At 36.9% G+C, this 15,610-nt stretch overlaps 2 protein-coding genes and 1 pseudogene across 3 annotated transcripts in view; 1 reads left to right on the top strand and 2 right to left on the bottom strand.

Moving 5' to 3' along the window:
* Positions 1-363: 363 nt before the first annotated feature.
* LOC309840223 (olfactory receptor 51A4-like) overlaps positions 364-15,610 on the bottom strand; it is a 263,349-nt pseudogene continuing 248,102 nt past the window's right edge. Inside the window, exon 2 of the transcript in view lies at positions 364-615. The product of the transcript in view is annotated as an olfactory receptor 51A4-like (transcript). The remainder of the gene's footprint in view (positions 616-15,610) is intronic.
* On the top strand, positions 2,102-3,046 carry LOC309840169 (olfactory receptor 52K1-like; the record flags this gene model as incomplete). The annotated part of the gene is made up of 1 exon (XM_082682242.1): positions 2,102-3,046. One exon carries the CDS (start codon positions 2,102-2,104, stop codon positions 3,044-3,046), a length of 945 nt encoding a protein of 314 aa, XP_082538368.1.
* On the bottom strand, positions 13,337-14,287 carry LOC309840138 (olfactory receptor 52A1-like; the record flags this gene model as incomplete). Its single annotated transcript, XM_082682204.1, has 1 exon — positions 13,337-14,287. One exon carries the CDS (start codon positions 14,285-14,287, stop codon positions 13,337-13,339), a length of 951 nt encoding a protein of 316 aa, XP_082538330.1.

The following is a 15,610-nucleotide window of genomic DNA, read 5'->3' as shown; positions in this document are numbered from 1 at the left end:
TTGAATATCTCAAAATTTTTACTTCATAGAAAAGGAAGAAAATTTGCATTTATAGAACACCAAAGCATGATGCATATTTTATACAATGTTGGACTTTAATGATGGATTTCATCCTCACTGCAAGCTTTGAAAGGTAAACCTCATCCCACTTTTGAGATGAGGAAATGAGACTTAAAGACTTAAACAACTTGGACAAATCACTTAAGTGACAGGACTGAGAGTGTATTCCAGACATATATTATCTCAAAAACTTGGCTATTTTTACTGTTCCAAGTTACTTTCCAGGCAGTCTGCCTATCTATCATTTGGCTGTGGTACGCTTTTTGCCAAATGCAGTTGGTATATGAAATTCTTAGATCTGGGGCGCCTGGGTGGCTCAGTGGGTTAAGCCGCTGCCTTCGGCTCAGGTCATGATCTCAGAGTCCTGGGATCGAGTCCCGCATCGGGCTCTCTGCTCAGCGGGGAGCCTGCTTCCCTCTCTCTCTCTCTGCCTGCCTCTCCATCTACTTGTGATTTCTCTCTGTCAAATAAATAAATAAAATCTTTAAAAAAAAAAAAAAAAAAAAAAAAAAAAAAAAAAAAAAAAAAAAAAAAGAAATTCTTAGATCTGAATAACTCATTTTATGATGCATAGATGACACAGATATGCCACTCTATTTGGGGATTTTAAATATTTAGAATAAATAAATTAGCAAAAAAAAAAACCACATACAAATAACCTGAGTTCATTGACAATCAAAACAAAAAGGTCACAGTATGATTACTATACTTTTACTTTTAGAGCAACTTTGTGTTATATTTTCTATCTCTTTATTTTCAGCTTATATAGAAATTTTTCTTCTGTGATTATCTTTTATAAATATGTAGTTAGAGTGTTTCTAATAAAATATGGAGTCTAAACCTTAATAGTGGAATTTAATTTCATTCATAGTATAAGAAAAAGTCTTACTCCTTTGTTATTTTTGTATTTATTATACACTTGTTTGATTTCTAATTCTTTTTTTTTTTAAAAGATTTTATTTATTTATTTATTTGACAGAGAGAAATCACAAGTAGATGGAGAGGCAGGCAGAGAGAGACAGAGGGAAGTGGGCTCCCCGCTGAGCAGAGAGCCCGATGTGGGACTCGATCCCAGCACCCTGAGATCATGACCTGAGCCGAAGGCAGCGGCGCAACCCACTGAGCCACCCAGGCGCCCCTGATTTCTACTTCTAATGTATTCATTAAATACACTCTTTTTGAATTTAATCAAATAACTTATAAATTTGTAAATATGCATTTTGATTCAAAATAGTTGTAGGTTAAAATATTTAACAAATATAATAGTCTTAATTTCTATAGAAATATGTATTACCACTAACCTTAACCATATTCCCCACATAAATACACATATACATAAAAGGTTATTCATTTGCCTTTACTTTGGCCCACTCCCTAACCATGCCTTATTGAATAATCTGGGACTTTAATACTAAATTATTATGAATTGAGGCCTTTTGGACACCACCTTTGTCATCCAAAATATTAGTTATTGCTCCAAAATAACATCATGCTTTTCAGGTATAAAATTGGCAGAATTCTTAGATTCTCTGTCAAAATCAAAACAAAGAGTCCAGAGAAGAATTTCAAAGTACCAAAGTCAGACTTAAGAACTGAAGACTCTGGGATGATGAATTCAACTGCCTCAATTTTATATTAAAACCATGCTTCATAGCTTGTCCTTACCCTACCTCCTGCCTATAATGTCGGAAATGTTGGGTCTCCCATCAGACGGTATATCTGGGAAAAAGTCCTATAGGATTGCACACATTGGTTATTAAGTAGGATCAGAGCCACATGAAAATCTAAAGTATGGAGTTTATATCTCTTTATTGAGCATTTATCCCTGAGACTGCTTCTGCAGAGACAGTAGTCTAGAATTATCTCCCTCCATACTTTAGGTAGCTGAAGCATTCATTTGATCATTAGTTTATATAATATAATTATGATTATCATTGTAAACTAGAATACACAGCATTTTAGGTCAAATGATGCAGTGGTTTCAAAGTGTCTTTTGTTTCTTTCTCCCTAGGAATCAGACTTTGAGGAGCTCAGGTTAGGGATGACCTCTTGCAACAACTCCATTCCTCAACCCCTGATATTTGTCCTGGCTGGAATTCCTGGCCTAGAATCTTCCCATGGCTGGTTCTCTGTGCCTTTTTTCTTGGTATTTGTCATTACAGTTATTGGGAATGCCACCATCTTATGCATCATCCGAGTGGAGAAGAGTCTTCAGGAGCCCATGTTTCTCCTACTGGCCATGCTGTCTATTGTTGACCTGTCCCTTGTCAGTGTCACTGTGCCTCGCATGCTGGGTATCTTCTGGATGAATGCCAAAGAGATCAGCTTCAAGGCCTGCCTCACACAGATGTTTTTTATCCCTTCCTTTTACGTCATGGAGTCTGGGATCCTCTTAGCCATGGCTTTTGACAGATTTGTGGCTATCTGGTTCCCTCTGAGATATACAACCATCCTTGCTAACAGCATGCTTGGAAAGATGGCACTGGCTGTCCTGTCAAGGGCAGTGGCAGTGTTGACTCCAGCACCCATCCTGGCAAAAAGACTGGAAGGCTTCCAAACTCACATCATAGCTTACTCCTACTGTGCCTACATGGCTGTGGTGCAGATAGCCTGTGGAGACGTGTCCAACCACATTGTCTATGGCCTCATGGTTATTGTAGCATCTGTGGGATTTGATCTATTTTTTATCATTCTGTCATATGGGCTGATCCTTCATGCTGTCTTTCAGATCCCCTCTTGGGAGGCACGGGGCAAAGCTCTCAGTACTTGTGGCTCCCATCTTTGTATTATAGCTCTCTTTTATTCTCCTGTTGTCTTCTCTGTCCTGGCCCAGATTTTAGGCTACCATATGGCTTCCTATCTACAGATTATTATTGACAATCTCTACTTTCTTGTGCCTCCCATGGTCAACCCCCTGATTTATGGGGCTCGGACTAAGCAAATGCGGGAGCGGGTGCTGTGGATCTTCCACTGTCATAGAAATTGAGGCTGATATCTGAGGTGGATAGGATACCTGTGATATGGAGCTGGAAATCTTCTTAGGCTAGAGGCAGAGATAATGTCTGCCAGATTTGAGGGTTCATGGGAACAGGAATAACCAAAACAAGAGAAGGATTCCATGTGGGAATGTAACTGGGGCATGTCCTCTCCATCAGAATGTAGTTGTCATTATGAAACCCATTATGAGCTATCTTTATCCTTTTCAGTCTAACCAAACAGTTCCTATGACCAATAAAATATTTTTAAAATGCACACTTTTTACTTTAAGAGTATATAATGTCTAGATAAAAAGTGAATGAAAAACAATTATGCATTCCAACTCAGAAATACCTGAAGTTTTATGGTTTTTATGAGTACTATTTGACTGTTAAACACTTATTTCTTTAAATTATTTTATCTATACATATTGTATTATAAGTGGCACTTTCAACATTACCCAGAAGTTTCCTTCATCAAATACATCAGTTCATTAGGTATATTGTTTGCTTTCTACCTTAATGAAGGTGACAGGTTTGTTTCCACCATCACAAAGCACAGATTGCTTTCTTCTCTAACACACAGCAACAATTTTGTTATTCTAGTTAAAGTCTTCATTAACAGTCTTACCACTACCCTTCAAGCTTCTGTCCATGCACTCAACGCCAGTGCTGCATGTTTTAGGTTTTTGTTACAGCAGAATCCAACACTTAAATTTATTTTTTTCTTAAATTTTAATTAATGTTGTGTAATAAAACACCCCAACACTTAAATGATATATTATGATTTTTTTTTCTCAAGGTTCTATTGATGGTTTGGACTCAGTTGTGTAGTTCTTACTTGGAGTCCTTCAAGCAGCTGCAGATAGGAATCCATGACTGGACACTGAAGCCTTCCCCTTTACTCATAGGTTAGACAGCTCAGTCTACCTCTGCACTGACTCCTGTTCCATCAGATTAGAACCCACGGGTTCTTACATGGCATGCAAATAGGAAAAGCTGTGATAACAGTTAAGGACTCTGCCAAGACCTGGCACAGATTGACTTCTGTTGTATTCATGGCAGTTGAAGGGTCTCAAGCATATTCAAAGATATAGGCAAGAGTCCGTTCTTAAATGAGGAGAAGCAAGATCATATAACAGAAATGTGTCTGTTACAGAAGACATGGTTATTAGCCATTCTTGAAAAATAGAATTTGCTACACTCAGCTTTCTTTCATTTTCATCATAAATGATTCTTTAGTTTCTACCTCCTCTCCAAAGTTCTATATTATGTCTCCAAACATTTATATCATTCTCACTCATGATTATTTGCCAGTGCTTCCCTCATTAGCTCATGCACATCTAATTAGTCTACTCTCAATTTTGTGAATCTAGAGATTCCAAGGTAGCCAAAACACTTTGGGTTATGTATACAGAAATTTATTGGGATTCATGAAAGCCCAGACACGACAGCATACATCTGTTTCTAGTTGAGACAGCATGCCCTATTCTGCACCACAGCAGTCTTCCTCCTGTAACTCAAGAGGTTAGCTTCTCTTCTGGTCCCTGCCCCACTGTAAAAAGACTCTCAACCAGATAAAGGACTAGTGTCCAGAATCTATAAAGAACTTAGCAAACTCACACCCAAAGAACAAATAATCCAATCAAGAAATGGGCAGAGGACATGAACAGACATTTCTGCAAAGAAGACATCCAGATGGCCAACAGACACATGAAAAAGTGCTCCATATCACTCGGCATCAGGGAAATACAAATCAAAACCACAATGAGATATCACCTCACACCAGTCAGAATGGCTAAAATCAACAAGTCAGGAAATGACAGATGCTGACGAGGATGCGGAGAAAGGGGAACCCTCCTACACTGTTGGTGGGAATGCAAGCTGGTGCAGCCACTCTGGAAAACAGCATGGAGGTTCCTCAAAATGTTGAAAATAGAACTGCCCTATGACCCAGCAATTGCACTATTGGGTATTTACCCTAAAGATACAAACGTAGTGATCCAAAGGGGCACATGCACCCGAATGTTTATAGCAGCAATGTCCACAATAGCCAAACTATGGAAAGAACCTAGATGTCCATCAACAGATGAATGGATCAAGAAGATGTGGTATATATACACAATGGAATACTATGCAGCCATCAAAAGAAATGAAATCTTGCCATTTGCAACAACATGGATGGAACTAGAGCATATCATGCTTAGCGAAATAAGTCAAGCAGAGAAAGACAACTATCATATGATCTCCCTGATATGAGGAAGTGGTGATGCAACATGGAGGCTTAAGTGGGTAGGAGAAGAATAAATGAAACAAGATGGGATTGGGAGGGAGACAAACCATAATTGACTCTTAATCTCACAAAACAAACTGAGGGTTGCTGGGGGGAGGGGGTTTGGGAAAAGGGGGTGGGATTATGGACATTGGGGAGGGTATGTGCTTTGGTGAGTGCTGTGAAGTGTGTAAACCTGGTGATTCACAGACCTGTACCCCTGGGGATAAAAATATATGTTTATAAAAAATAAAAAATTAAAAAAAAAAAAAAGACTCTCAACCTTAGGCTCAATTCCAGGGGAGGAAAAAGTTGGATTGGGTACAGATATGGGATGTAAGGTCATATAGAAGAAAGAAGCGCTCAGATGTCCTCATTAATTAAATATGCCAACAATCCATCCATCAGTTCGTACTTCTACTGAGTGAAAATAATTATAAATCCTCTTAGCTCGGACTCAACCCAACCAGTGGTACTAAGAGCTGCTGTGATTTTCTTCTAATTCCATCTGCCACATGAAGAATGCCCATCCTTATAGAGGATTATTCACTTGCTATTGGAAAATCTCCATTAATAGAAGCCCCCCCACACACATACAATGGCACTATGTGGCATAATTTACATAATTCACACTATGGTGATGTGTTTCCATAGAGTTTATAGCAATAATGAACTAAAATTTACCTTCTTTTTATCACCCACTCTTGAAATATATAAACTCTGTTGGCCACAGAAGAAATAGATTTTTGTCTAACATATTCTCCTTATAATTAAAGACAGTTGCCAGAGCCTTGAAATTATGCTTTCAGAATGGTAAGAATTCTGGGGCACCTAGGTGGCTCAGTGGGTTAAGCCTCTGCCTTTGGGTCAGGTCATGATCTCAAGGTCCTTGGATTGAGCCTCACATCAGACTCTCTGCTCGGCAGGGAGCCTGCATCCCCCTCTCTCTCTGTCTGCCTCTCTGCCTACTTGTGATCTCTCTCTCTCTGTCAAATATATAAAATATTTTTTAAAAAAGAATGATAAGAATTCTAAGTTGTTTAATAACATAGGTTGCTTTTAATTCTGGTTTGTATAGTTTGTTTAGTTTACAGATGACTGACAAAGTTTTCCACCTTATAGAGAAGAAATAACATTTGTACTTCTTAGTATCATTTAGATACAAAACTAAATGATTCCATATAACTGTTCTATCACAATCACAAGATTTGTATTATTATTTTTTCATCAGATGAGGAAATTAAAGCATAAAGTTTAAAACAACATGTTCGAGGTTACATCTAATAAGCTCTGAATGCTGGGGCACCTGGGTGGCTCCGTGGGTTAAGCCTCTGCCTTCAGCTCAGGTTATGATCTCAGGGTCCTGAGCCTGAGCCCCCATATTGGTCTCTCTGTTCAGCAGGGAGCATGCTTCCCCGCCCCTCTGCCTGCCTCTCTGCCTACTTGTATCTCTCTGCCTCTCTGTCAAATAAATAAATAAAATCTTTAAAAGAAAATAAAAGGAGCTCTGAATGCATCTCAGATATGCAGTACTTTTGATCTGTGGGCTATACCAGCTGACTTTCTTACATGCATTATCATTTAGCTGTGGTTTCTCTCATACCAAGTACAGTCAGCATGTAAAATAAAACTAGAGGCAAAAAGCATTTTTTCTCCAAAATAATTTGATGTATAATTTGATGTCATTTTTTGTTATTATGGGGCAAGAACGCTTGGGTGGCACAGTCAGTGAAGTATCTGACTCTTGATTTCAACTTCGGTCATGTCAGGGTCCTGGGATTGAGACCTGAGTTGGGTTTCACACTCAGCAGGGAGTCTGCTTGAGATTATCTCTCTCCCTCTCCCTCTGCCCTTGCCCTTCCGCCATCCCCCCGCCTAAAATAAATAAATAAATGTAAAAAAATTAAAAAATAAAAATGAAAAGATGGACTGTTGGCGGAAATGTAAATTGGTATAGCCCTATAGAAAACAGTATGGAAGTTCCTCAAGAAATTAAAAATAGAACTACCATATAATCAGTAATCATACTTCAGGGTATATAGTCAGAGGAAATGACAATAGGATTTCAAAGACATATCTCTATTCTCATGTTTATTACAGCTTATTCACAATAGCCATGATATAGAAATAGTCTAAGTGTCTGTTAGTGGGTGAGTGGATACACACACACACACGCACAATGGAAGATTATCCACCTATGAGAAAGACATCCTGTTGTTTGCCACAACATGGATGGACATTAGTGTTGGGGTTAATGCAGAGCATGAAATCAGTCATAATACCTGGCTTGCTAAAATGTAACAAGGAGGCTGTTGAGGGTGATGGAGGATTTTCAAGAAGGGAGTAGGTTTTTGGAATGCCAAGGCCTGTGTGACCGCTCTGCCATTGGAATGCTGAGGGGAGCTGCCGTCCCCAAAGTTTTCTTAGCCAAAATAGCCGCCCTGTCATCTAAGAGTTGTATGCATTGTCCCTCACACTGTGTTCAGCACTGGTAGAACACTCTGATTAGCTTTTGTTTCTGTCCCATCAACAGGTCCTCCTAGTTTCAGTAAGACCCCTTATCACAGGTCACATGCTGGAAAAACAGTGATAAGGATTTGTGATTATCCTGAAGGACCAATAAAAGCAAGAGCAAAGAAGAGCAAAGGGTCTTATTTTCTGAGTATTGACTGCATTGTGTTTTCCCGTCTTTCACAGCAAAGTTTAGAGTAACATCTTATCCATTGGTACAGGGGTTGCTGGCCATGCCTGGCAAATTGAGGGTATTAAGTTAAGTGATATAAATCACACAAAGACAAATACATATCACTTATATGTGAAATCTAAAAGAGTCAAACTCCTAGAAACAGAAGTAGAATGGTGGTTATCAGGGACTAGAGGACAGAGGATAGAGGAAAAGGGTAGATGTTGATCAAATAGTATAAACTTCTGGTTATAAGATGAATAAGTTCAGGGGGTCTAATGCATATTATAGTGGTTATGGTTAGCAATACTGTATTACATACTTGAAAGGTATTAAAAGAGAACATTTTAAATGTCCTCACAATAAAAAAGAAATGGTAATTATATGTCATGATGTTTCTGTTAGCTAACACGAGGGTGGTATTATTTTGAAATATATAAGTGTATCAAATCAATATATTGTACATCTTAAATAATGTTATATGTCAGTTATACCTCCACAAACTAGAAAATAAATAAATACAATGTAGAATTAAATTAATTCTGCTCTGGTTTTGAAGGAGGTGCTTGAGTAGAATACACAAAGGAATTTTCTCTCTAATTGATCTCACATTGGTATGTGAACATAAAGGCATGGACACCAGTTGAAATTTTTATACAAATTAACTTCAGGTTTTCCCTAAAATTATTTTCAATTATATGTAATAAAGGAGCTTGGGTGGCTCAGTCAGTTAAGCTTTGCCTTCAGCTCAGATCATGATCCCAGGGTCCTGGGATTGAGCTCTGCATTGGGCTCCCTGTGGGTAGTCCCCTTATCCCTCCCCTTCTGCCTCTGACTTATGCTCTCTCATTCTTTTTCTCTCAAATAAATAAATAAAATGTAAAAAAAAAGAAGTAATAAAGTGTCCATGTATCAAATATTTTATGATTTATAAAATTTGTTACCTTTTTTTCTATTTTTAATTGTTTAATTTCTTTTTTATTCTATTTTCTTTTATTTAAAATTTTGCTAAACAGTGCAACGTTGGTTTCTGGATTAGAATTCAGTAATTCATCATTTATATACAATGTCCACTGCTCACCACAAGTGCCCTCTATAATACCCATCACCCTTCTAGCCCATCCCCCCACCTCCATCTATCAACTTATTCTTTATCAATAAGAGTCACTTATAGCTTGTTTCCTTCTCTCCTTTTTTTCTTTCCCCCTTCCCATATGTTCATCTGTTTTCTTTCTTAAATTCCACATATGAAATCATAAGCTGTTTTTTTTTTCCTGAATGACTTATTTCACTTAGCATAATACATTCTAACTCCATCCATGTCATCGCAAATGGCAAGATTTCATTCTTTTTGATAGCTGAATAATATCCCATTGTGTGTGTGTGTGTGTGTGTGTGTATGTATATATACCACCTGTTCTTTATCCATTAATCAGTCAATAGACATCTGAGCTCTCTCTATGGTTTGGCTATTGTTGATAATGCTGCTATAAACATTAGGGTTCATGTACCCCTTTGACTCTGTATTTTTATATCCTTTGGGTAAATACTTAGTAGTAAAATGCTGGATTGTAGATTGATTCTATTTTTTACTTTTTTGCAGGACCTCCAATCTATTCTCCAGAGCGGTTAGTGCAGTCTGTATTCCCACCAACAGTGCAAGAGGGTCCCCTTTCTCTGCACCCTCGCCAACATGTGCTGTTTCTTGTGTTGCTAATTTTAGCCATTCTGATCTGTGTAAGTTGCATCTCATCATGATTTTTATTTGTATTTTGCTGATGATGAGTGATGTTAAACATCTTTTCACGTGTCTGTTAGCCACCTGAATGTCTTCTTTGGAAAACTATCTATTCAGTCTTTTGCCCATTTCTTAACTGGAATATTTATTTTTTAGATGTTGAGTTTGGTGAGTTCTTTATAAACATTTGGACACTACCCTTTATCAGACACATTGTTTGCAAATATCTTCTCCCACTTCATGGGTTACCTTTTAGTTTTGTTAATTGCTCCCTTAGAAAATAAGCAAACAATAAATAGATAAATAAATAAATAAATTTGCATTTCTTTTAAAAATAGGTATTCTTAAAAAATTGACATTCTTATTTTAATTCAGAACAAGAAGCTGTATGTCAAGAGGACTGAAGAGAATATAAATCTTAATGTAGTAAGATTTTCTTTAAAATATTAACATTTTGCAATAGAAGCAACAAAAAATACACATCCAGTGTTTCCCTACTCCCTCTTATTTCTCTTATTTCAGGTAACTATCTAAGCAATTACTCCATTGTATTTTATACTGGATTTTTAATGTCTGCCCTCATTATTATTGTTAACAATTTTAATAATGATAATGACTATCTTTTAAGCACCCTATCATTGTATGCTATGCTTAAAACACATTTTAAATTGTAATGTTCATGCAATAGTTCTTTTAGGCAATTGACATTATCCCAATTATAAAGATGAGGAAAACCACACTCAGTTTAAATATTTTAGTTGTTTTTTTTTATAACGCATAACTAATAGACAGTTGAATTAAACGTCAAGCCTAGATCAGTCTGTTCACAATATCTATGCTTTTAATCTTTGTGTAATACTGTTTTCTTTGACAGAATTTCTTGAAAACAGGGACTGCCTTTCATACTATGTGCAAGATATATATACTGAGTTAAAACAAAATGAATGAATTAATAAATGGATAAATAGATGAATAGCTCTTGTACCTGTTTTGGATCTCGATCAGATAGTGGCATAGGGATTTAAAGTTTCCTTCATTACTATATTCCATACTTTTATCTGAAGACATTTACTTTATCTTATTTGGAAATATCACTTTTTTTTGCCTATCTTTCGTTTAAAAGGCTTTTTCTTTTAAAAGACTTTTAAAAGAAAAATCCTTTTAAAATGATTTTTCTTTTTTTCTTTCTTTTAAAAGGCTCCATATAGTCCCACAATATATGTAGAATCATATTATAAAAATTACTTTAGGAGAATAATTTAATCCAATATGCCTCAGTATATCTGGTGAGGACAGGCAAGATTATCCTAAATAAATAAATAAATAAATAATCCAATGAGCACCATGTTGTCTTCCTGGGAAACTAAAGACGCCCTGTCCCTCCCGGTAGAAAAGGCCGTATTAACCAAATTCAATATCCCATTAGATCAGATAGTGGAGAAATTCTCCATGTACTGGAAAGCCAGTGTTTCCAGTTGCTCTTCTAAATAGCTGATACTCCAATTTAGAACTCTTGCCATAAATGTCAGACTGCCTGGTGCCTTACACCAATGTGATAATTCTTCTACAAGTCTATTTCATGGTAATTCATCTGTCTGGAGTACAGTCTATGAAGCATCCAGCAGTGTCACATATTCTGTCTACCTCTGTGAAATCATGAAGGAACTTAGAATATGTCTTCTGTGGGTTTTTTTTTTTTTTTTTGCATGCTTAACCAATAAAACATTTTTTTTTTTTTTTTTAGCTACACTTAACAAGACTGCCCATATACCCTCATCCTGCTCCATAAATTGCCTGTAGATAGTCTGTTAATTCCAATGGATACCTATGACTCTTTGTTTGAGCCCTTCCTCTGACCTGGGGAGCATGCTCTGATTGTGACTGGTACCTGCGAGAAGTGTTGGGAAGGTGATCACCTTCTAATAAGAGATGGAGAATTACCATCTAATAAGAGATTGAGATTGCTAGATAAATATGCTGTTTTGAGACCTTCAGTGGGACAGTATCAAGTGTGATCTTTACCTTTTTCCAACACATCCAACAGGAAAAAGCTCTGGTAATTTATAGCAGTAATCTGCTCACTCATACACACATTATTGACTTTCTTCACTTCACTGTCTTACTTACTCAGTCCCTTACAAAATTTATTCTGGAATCAATTCCCAAATATACCACATACCCTAAAATTATTGCTTCAGTATGCCTCTGGGGAAACACTTGATAGACATTCCTATATCATATTCACCTGTTTATAGATTGAGACCATCAGAAGATAAACTTTAATCTTCTCTTCCTACTGTAAGTAACTATGTAAGTCATTAGCTTGACCATCAAGAGGAGGGAGATAAACCACTGTGGTAAACAGAGAAACGAGCTGAGTTAAAATTATTGGTGTCCATGTGGTGATCGTGATGGTGGGATATGTGCTCTCAAGCCACAGAGACACTGGACAAGTAGGTCTGATATGAAAAGGGAACTAAAGGAGATATGGCTAGACTTAAAGTCTTTGGATTTTCTTCACTAGCTTGTAAGACCTTCTGAGCAGTAAGGATAAGAAAGATGGGAGAAAAGAAGCTGTTATGTTCCTAATCAAAAAGCTTGCTCAGATTGGTGGATTGTGTCTCAAAACTTCCCAGAATCTCTCCAATGGCATTTTGGGGGGGGGGGGGGGAAGTAAGTTCATAATGAGTTGCCACACAATACAGAAAATGAACACTTTCTAAGGCTATCACCATCAGTGCCAGCTAGTTAGTGGTAATTCTGAAAAGTTGACTTTTTCATTTACCCAACAAAAAGACTATATTTGTGAAATTAAATAAAACCGTGTATCAAATACTGTTATATTAATACATTATTCCCTACTTCAGAATTATTTATGTGTTTTGATCACAGATGAAAACATAGATGAGTCTGGCTTTTTCCCAAATCATACGCTCAAGCAGGTTAGAGTTACACAAACCTGCATATACTTCTTCACATCTACATAAATTATAATGATAGTTAGTGCTTTTAAAAACTTGAAATCTTGGTTAATAACATTTCACCATCTGAAGTAAAATGCATTATTCAAACTTCACATTTGCCATGACTTCTTGTATAAGGTCTTTTCTGATTTCTTCTAAAATCTAAATTAGTTGCTTCTCACATGTGAAAATAAATCTCTTCTATTCTCTTACCATGGCTTAAATAATATTAAATTATATTTGCTCAGTTTTTTATATCATCATTATGCTGTGAGCTTTTGAAATCATGGAATATGTCTTTGTCACTGTTACACATCAAATGTTAAACTGCCTCTTGGTATTGCAGAAAGATACAATAGATGTGTGAAAAAGGGAAGATGAAAAAACAAGGAAGAATGATGGAAGGAAGGCAATAAGAGAAGAGAAAAGAAGAAAGGGAGAGAGAGGTGGAAAGATGATAGGAACTTATAAATACATAATTATTTTTTCACTCAAGTTTATCTCACATTCAGAATTATTTTGTTTGAGGAATATAAATCCTTTAAAAAAGATCTTTATCAGATAAATGTTCACTAACATAGACATAGTACAAAGACTTTGCATATATTTGCATATATCTTTTTCCTGTGTCATAATATTTTTGGATCACTGTTCAGTGCCAGGCTTCAGAATACAAATCTGAGCAACACGCATGTGGATCTCTTTGGTCTTCACACCATAGATAATGGGGTTAAGGGCAGGAGGCACAAGCAGATAGATGGTAGACAAGAGGATATGAACATAGGGTGATACATGTCCAAAACGGTGGCTGAAGAAGGAAAAAAAGGCAAGGATATAAAACTCCAGGAATACAGCAATATGGGCAGTACATGTATTGAATGCTTTGAGTCTTGCCTCCTTCTGGGGAAGACGAAAAACAGCCTGAAAAATCAGAATGTAGGAGACAAAGACAAAGATCATATCAAAACCTAGAATTGCAAAGGCCACAAAGAGCCCATATGATCTATTAAGATGAACATCTTCTGCAGCCAGCTTGACGACCGCCATATGTTCACAATAGGAATGAACAATAACCACAGACTGGAAAAGTTGCAAGCGTTTAAGTAGAATGGGTAAAATTCCAACAAGCACCGTTGCCCGGATGGCCACCATCAATACCGTTCTAAATAGAAAGAGAGGTGTAAGGATGGATGTGTGCCTCAAAGGATTACAGATGGCAATGTAGCGGTCAAAGGCCATGGCCAATAGGATACCAGATTCCATGCCCTGCAAGGCATGGATGAAGAAGAGCTGAGTGAGGCAAGCATTGAAAGCCATGGAATAGGAGCCAAACCAGAAGATGGCCAACATCTTAGGAGCAATGGCTACACAGAGACCTAGGTCAGTGGCTGCTAAAACTGCCAGGAAGATGTACATGGGTTGGTGAAGACGGTGGTCTGAAGGGATGATGATTAATAAGAAGATGTTCCCCAGCAGAGCCAGCAGGCACACTCCAAGGAAGGGAAATCCGATCCAAAACTGCACATGTTCTAGTCCAGGGATCCCAATGAGGATCACTGTTTGTGGGTTCAGATATGACATGTTTGTAGATCTCATCAGGTCGATAAATCCTTTTCTAACCATTGATTCTGAGACTTATTCAGAGAAAAATCATGAATAAAACAGAACAAGGGAAATCTTATAATTTCTTCTATAACATGAAAAACATGGATAGAAATGTGGCTTTATGACTTTGAATCTTTGGGAATCAAGTTAAGGCTGTGTCATATAGGATTACTCAACATCTTTTCCCAAAGCCAATGTGGGTATTTGTGCATGAGGAAGTTGTAGAAATGAAATTTATGATTCTAATAGCATTGATGTTGTTAGGTTCTGAAATGTCCTCAGAAGCTGCTACAGATGAAAACATTAACTTTTTTGTCTATATCCCTCTCCAAACTCCAGACACACTTCAGATTAAGTGAAATGCCTTTGTAGCACTTGAAGTTGTGGAATATATTCTCAATCCCATAGCCCTGTCCATTGTGTTCAAAGTTTAGAATCTCTGGAAAGCAGCAGCCTTTCCCAGTCTTCTCATTTTCTCTGGTTTAGGGAGTAAAATATCTCCCTACAAATCTTAGAAATTGTCTCTCAGATCAGGGAGTGAGGAGATTTTGTTCTTTCAGCAAATTTTATTTGAGTTGACTGTGTGCAGACCCATTATCCAGTTCTTGGAAGTGATGTGAAGGAGCTGTGTTTTATCAGTAGAAGCAGAACATATTTGACTCGTTGGGATAATTCTGGACGGTTAGCTTTCAGAGTGGATGTGTAAGCAGAATAGGGTAGATGATGATGTAAGTCCTCTTGGATCTTAGAGGAGACAGAAAGTCGGGAAGATAAATAAATAGGAAGTTAATGGAATAAAGACAACAAATTAGGATAAGATGGTAACATATAAAAACAGATCTATTAGAAAATGAGTGTAGCTTAAATATTTTGATATTAATATATTTCAGATGCAAAAAGTCAGGATTAGTTTTGAGCTACTCTATTGTCCATAATGGAGCTCAACCTAAACCTGGTACTTTCATTCATTTTACTGGTGTTAGTTGACCAAGAAAATAATTTGCTATTTTTGATTACAATTCACACAAATGATCCCATTTCACACTCACACCACACCTCTGAAATTTTAAAAATTTGCCTGTTCTCTTTCTTTAGAAATTTGTTCAGTAAACCTTAAGAGAACTTTATGTACTCATTTTTACTTTTTCATTAATCATTCTACAAACTTAAAGTCATCCCAAAGTTTCATTCTGTTTTCCTTATGATTTTGTCACAGTCAAATTATTTAATAGGGAATACTGAATGGGATTTTATGTATTTTTCCTTGAAGAGAAACTAGAAGGATTACTGTTGTAAAATTATAGGAAAAATAGT

The sequence above is a fragment of the Mustela nivalis genome, assembly GCF_964662115.1.
Source record: "Mustela nivalis genome assembly, chromosome: 9".
Classification (NCBI taxonomy): Eukaryota; Metazoa; Chordata; class Mammalia; order Carnivora; family Mustelidae; genus Mustela; species Mustela nivalis.
Note: the sequence above shows the minus strand (reverse complement) of the source record. Positions and strands in the feature narration are given on the sequence as shown.